The following is a 6,000-nucleotide window of genomic DNA, read 5'->3' as shown; positions in this document are numbered from 1 at the left end:
TTCAATATCGCTCGGCATCAGGGAAATCCAAATCAAAACCTCAATGAGATACCACCTCACACCAGTCAGAATGGCTAAAATTAACAAGTCAGGAAATGACAGATGTTGGCGGGGATGCGGAGAAAGGGGAACCCTCCTACACTGTTGGTGGGAATGCAAGCTGGTGCAGCCACTCTGGAAAACAGTATGGAGGTTCCTCAAAAAGTTGAAAATAGAGCTACCATACGATCCAGCAATTGCACTACTGGGTATTTACCCCAAAGATACAAAAGTAGGGACCCGAAAGGCTACGTGCACCCCGATGTTTATAGCAGCAATGTCCACAATAGCCAAACTGTGGAAAGAGCCAAGATGTCCATCAACAGATGAATGGATAAAGAAGATGTGGTATATATATACAATGGAATATTATGCAGCCATCAAAAGGAATGAGATCTTGCCATTTGCAACGACGTGGATGGAACTGGAGGGTATTATGCTGAGCGAAATAAGTCAAACAGAGAAAGACATGTATCATATGACCTCACTGATATGAGGAATTCTTAATCTCAGGAAACAAACTGAGGGTTGCTGGAGTGGGGGGTGGGGTGGGAGGGATGGGGTGACTGGGTGATGGACACTGGGGAGGGTATGTGTTCTGGTAAGCGCTGTGAATTGTGCAGGACTGTTGAATCTCAGATCTGTACCTCTGAAACAAATAATGCAATATATGTTAAGAAAGAAAAAAAGAAGAAGAAGAATGTAGCAGGAGGGGAAGAATGAAGGGGGGGAAATCGGAGGGGGAGAAGAACCATGAGAGACAATGGACTCTGAAAAACAAACTGAGGGTTCTAGAGGGGAGGGGGGTGGGAGGATGGGTTAGCCTGGTGATGGGTATTGAGGAGGGCACGTTCTGCATGGAGCACTGGGTGTTATGCACAAACAATGAATCATGGAACACTATATCTAAAACTAATGATGTAATGTATGGGGATTAACATAACAATAAAAAAAATTTAAAAAAAAAAAAAAAAAAAAAAGAAGCGGGAGAGGGAAATACTCAGACACAGAGAAGAGATGGGGACAGGGATTGGAGCGATGAGGCCACAGGGCTGAGGAGGGGCTGGAGGAACACCGCCCGCCCGCCCCCACCGGCCCTGCAGAGGGAGCAACTGGAACTTGGGCCCCAGAGCTGGGAGAGAATACGTTTCTGTTGTCCTAAGCCACCAAGTGGGTGGGAATTGGTTAAGAGCAACGCAACCCTGGGAGACTATTGCACGTGTTCTCACTGACCGATCCGAGGGTGCTGCTGATCCAAGGGTGAGTGACGTAGGCCTGCAACTGTCTACCCAGGGGGCCTCAGAAGGCACACTGGTGAGGATGGCAGAATGGTGGTGCCAGGAGTCAGTTCCTTCAGATGGCTTCTCAGCTGCTGGGTCCTGGGTCTCATGCCTCTCTAGCCCCCACCCCTCACACCCCCTCATGTCCCCAAACGAAGCCTTGAGAACTGGGGGGCGGGGGCATTTCCATTTTGACAGTGAGCCTACCCTACGGGGGTAGCTCCCTGCTCCATGTGGTGACACTTTCGGTAGGTCTGGGCCCCCTGTTCTCCCTCCCCATGGTGGAAGGCCAGGGAAGTTTGGCCGCCATTGTCAAGGCTTCCTCCATCTGGTCCAGGCTACCTCGCCAACCTCCCCATCCACATGCCTTACCTCCTACTTTGTGCTCCAGCAGCACGGAGAACAAACACCAGACATCAGGCTGTGCGCAAGCGGGACGAAGCTCGGCATGCCTGGCAAACTCCTAATTGCCTTTCAAATCCCACTGCTCCTTTCCTGACTATCCTGCTTCGTCCCCTTACAAAATGAAGTGTTCTCTCCTCAGTGTGATCTCTGTATTTCCACCTATTTATGAGATGCAATACATCTCATAATGTGTGCATCACGTGCCACTGTCCTGTCTTATATCTGCGTCTCCCCGCTAGCATGTCTGTTTCATGTTAGCACCCCGGGCCCCCAGCACAATGCCAGGGTTCTACTGACCAAGCTTTGCTGGGTCAGTCATGGCTATATCAACGTCAAGTACGCAAAATGCTGATGCTGTAATTCCTTCTTTACAGCTCTCCATCCCTGCCACCCTGCAGTGACCGCAGAGCTCTGAGACATCACCCTCGAAGCTCAGGACAAGAGCTGCTCTCTGGCTAAGCACACCTCTCCTCTTCATACCAGCTCCTGGGTCACCCACAGATAGCGGCACAGGTACCAGGCTGGTGCAAGCAGGGGATGTCTCCCGCCCGAGAAGGACTCTTGCTTTGGAACCCCTGGAAGAAGCCACCTGTGGTCTCCACCCCCCAGGCTCCTGCTGCTGCTGACCCGAGAGCCTCACTCCTTCCAGAACCCAGGACCTCAGCAGGGTGCTCCTGCCCACCTCCCCGGCCCCAGTCACTGCACACATGTGTTGGGCCGCTGGGCTTGTCTCAGGTTTTTATTTCCATTTGATCGCTTACAGATGAAACCTGCCTCAGCGGGAGGTAAACATTTTATTTCTATCCTGACTTCTTTAGATGATGGAGAGCGGCAATTTGCCAGCTTGTGCCGAAGAAGGCCAAGGCTGTCTCTTGTCCTATAGGTGATTACCACTACCTGATCCTCAGAGAGAGCGTCTGGTTGTGTCTCCATTTGGCCGAGGCTGGCTGGATGTTGTGCTTAATGCTTTCATTACTTCTGTCAACAACAGCTGGTGACGAGGAGCCATTTATTACAACTTCAGCTCTGGAAGGGAAAAAAAAGAGAAAGAGGGTAGACATGATCTGTTAGCACACCAATGACAAGTCTAATAGTTTTGTTTTTGCACGGGCTTGGATGTAAACTTCGGGAGAGCAAAATTGCAGTTATTACCCGAGAAGGGAAGGAAGTCTATTTATCCTCTAGAATGCACAAATTCTCTCCCTCAGGTATACGCTACATCCAGTTTGGAGACGGGGAAGGGGTGGTAGAACTTTCTTTCTCCCCACCCCCCGCCCCAACGTCTCCTCCCAGTGAAATCTATCTGTCACCGTTGGAATAGTAATACGTCTTCAAGTTACTTTTGCAAAACTCTGCAGTTGCATTAGCAGCTGGGTGTCATCAGATGGTCTACAGGCTTAATAAAGAGAAAACAAAAGCTCATACCAGGGGAAAGTGAAGCAGCCTGCAGCTTCCCCCTCCTCCCCCTTACCCTGTCAATGCCCCGTTTATACTCTCAGATGACACCTCACACCTCGTTCCACAGCTCTCGGTGCTCAGTCTCCCTCTCCCACTAGGCTGTAAGCAGGGGAGCTCCCTCATTCATTTTTTCATTCCCCAAAGGTCTAACATAGCAGGTGCTCAATAAATGTTTGTTGAATTTGAATTTGAATTTGAATTTCACCCTGGGGGAGCCCGGATGGAGGAAGGAGCTGGTTGGCCCTGTATGCCCAGGGCAAATCACAATTCTGGTGGCACACCATCTCTCCACCTGACTCAGGAACACTGAGCATTCAGGACCTGCTTGAATTCTGAGGTTTGAAATCTATGCTAGTAGGTTTCTAAGAAACTAGGTTACAATTACATCTCTAAAGGCAGCGTAGTAGCTAGCCTGCCTCTGTCAGACGTGCACAGATGCGTGTGGGTCACATCAGGTGTTGCTTTTGTCTGTGCTGAAAGCAGATTCTCCCACTTCGAGTGATAAGTGGATTTGTGATGCCAAACTTTGGAGCTCTAAAGAATTCAAACGAAACATCTATGTCCTCGGCATTTATCTTGAAACAGCCAAGTTAAAAAAGATGCAATTCTTTTAACGAGGTCTACAGCCAATGCTCTATTTTGCTTTTTGTAAGTAGAGAAGAAATACAGCTGGGGGTGGCAAATTGTCTCTGCACATTCTCCCCACACACCTCCATTGCTCAATATTCATGACTCCTCTGGCTGATATTGCTGGTCTTGGATTCAAACATATGTAACTTTTGCAGAGGACTAGAAGAGGAAACAGAAGACCCTTGGAAATTTTGCTGCTTTCATGAAAGGAAGCAGAAGGTGTCACGGAAAGATTTCACAAGCTGTGTGACTGTGGGTAAATCATTTTACCTCTCTGAGATTCAGTTTCCCCATTTATAGAAAGAGGGTGGAGAAAGGAAGATATCCAGAATTAAGGATCTAGAATTCTGTAAGGACCATGAGGTCTCCTGCACCTCTCACTGACTGCCTTCTTATGAGGCTCCAGGAGGAGCTGCTTGTGGCTATAACCCTGTGGCACTGCCTCCTTCTGCACCGGCCACAGGCAGGAGCGGTGACACTCGGGACCACCCCAAGAACCCAAACTTCACTGTAGCTTACATCAGATGGTATATGTGATAGAAACACTTGACTTCTTGTGATGGGAAATTGTCTTCCTAACAGGGTAGCTGACGCTCTCATTGGTAATAAGTGACCAGAACCTGGCATCTTATGGCTTAAGGTGGATTCGGTCTTAAGGTGAAGCTTCCCAGAAACTGGGGCACATTGGGTGACCCCAGGCTCTCTCAGGCTGGAAAGATCTGCAGAGGTATTTATCCTGGATGCTTGCCCAGGGGATTTTCTTGGAAAACTCCAGAAGGAGTTTCCAGGCTTCTCTGGGACACAGAGTGGTGGAGGTGAGGAAGGGAAATAGATAAACGCTGGCATGACTAGTGGTAAAATTCCATTTCTGTCTCCACTTCCTAGTGAAACCTTGGCGGGGACCCTGCACTGCCAGCCATGATCTTCCTGGAGTTAAACCTGGCTCTGTGGCTGTCGAGCTGGGGGACTTGGTCAAGTCACCTTGCGTATCTGGCCTCTGCCTTCTTCTCTGTAACACTGAGGGGATGGATTAGGTGACCCAGAACCACCTCAGGTCACTGGTTTTTACATGCTCTATGTTGCACAAACTCAGCTGGATTGGTGGGTTGTTCTAATTCAATGAGGAAACAGGTTCAGAGGGGAGAAATAATTTGCCCATGGCCCCAGCTAACAAGCACGGGGACTGAATCCAGGTCTGCTTAGCTCCCAAGACTTTTTCTTCCTGCTTCTCATGCTGGAGAAGACTCTTCCACCCTCAAGTTACCATGGGGCACAGCTGTGGCAAGATCAAGGGTCAAGATCTTGTTTCTCCAAAAGGGGGCATTTTTCCACAGTAGAAGAGATAGTGCAATCTTCATTTGTAGCTCCCAGGTAGTTAAGAGGTCATTAGATAGCTAGAAGCAATGACGTCAGGGAGAGAGGGTCACTTTCCTGAATCATGTGGGGTCAGGAATGGACATATTGAATAGGTCTTATGGTCAAGAGACCTAAAAAAAATCTATGGAAGGGCAAATAATGACCCTACTCCAAATAATTTGGATCTCTCATTCCCAGACTGACCACAATAGGATATTTAGAAAGTAAAACAAGGTCTTCGTTTTCAGTAGTGGCTATTTACATCAAATAATGTGGCATTCTTTCTTCCTTCCAATGTTCCTTAAGCTCAGGCTCATAGACTGTAGGTCATAGCTATGGGGCAGTTGTCATCAGTGGAGAATGGGAACTCAGAGGTATGGTCCAACCATAGCCAGTGGCAAGTGTGGGTCTGTTGGCTTGCCAAGCATTTGCTTGCTTCTGTGTATTGAGCAGCCCCTAGCCAAGGATCATCACAGGAAAAAACACTTTCAGAACTTAGATTGTGCATTCAACAATCAAGATTAACATTACTGAATTGACTCCCTAAATATTTTTAAGAGGTCTTTTTGAAGTTCCTGAATGTTTATTTTCCGTCTTAATCTCCTGGATAAGCCACCTACCACAATGAAATCGAGTGAAAGACCCGATTCTCTTTAGAGCTTCCACTGCTCAGCAAAAACGCAAGTTATGAATAAGCACATTGGCGGCTCAAGTGCTTCAAAGTATGTGGGCTCTTTCCCAGAAAGTAGCCTTACCCATCTGAGTTTTCCATCTCTGCAGCCTCTAGACCTTGGGCCATTTCATGGGCTCTTCTATCGACAGCTCCTCCCCA

The 6,000-nt window shown here is 48.2% G+C and overlaps 1 protein-coding gene across 1 annotated transcript in view; it reads right to left on the bottom strand.

The window, feature by feature from the left end:
- Nucleotides 1–6,000, bottom strand: part of ST8SIA2 (ST8 alpha-N-acetyl-neuraminide alpha-2,8-sialyltransferase 2) — a 91,030-nt gene that overhangs the window by 52,040 nt on the left and 32,990 nt on the right. Inside the window, exon 3 of the mRNA XM_032392126.1 lies at nucleotides 2,622–2,750. Coding sequence (XP_032248017.1) covers nucleotides 2,622–2,750 — 129 coding nt within the window. The remainder of the gene's footprint in view (nucleotides 1–2,621; nucleotides 2,751–6,000) is intronic.

This window comes from Phoca vitulina, unplaced genomic scaffold (assembly GCF_004348235.1).
Source record: "Phoca vitulina isolate PV1807 unplaced genomic scaffold, GSC_HSeal_1.0 scaffold65, whole genome shotgun sequence".
Classification (NCBI taxonomy): domain Eukaryota; kingdom Metazoa; phylum Chordata; class Mammalia; order Carnivora; family Phocidae; genus Phoca; species Phoca vitulina.
This window is presented reverse-complemented; position numbering and strand designations above follow the sequence as displayed.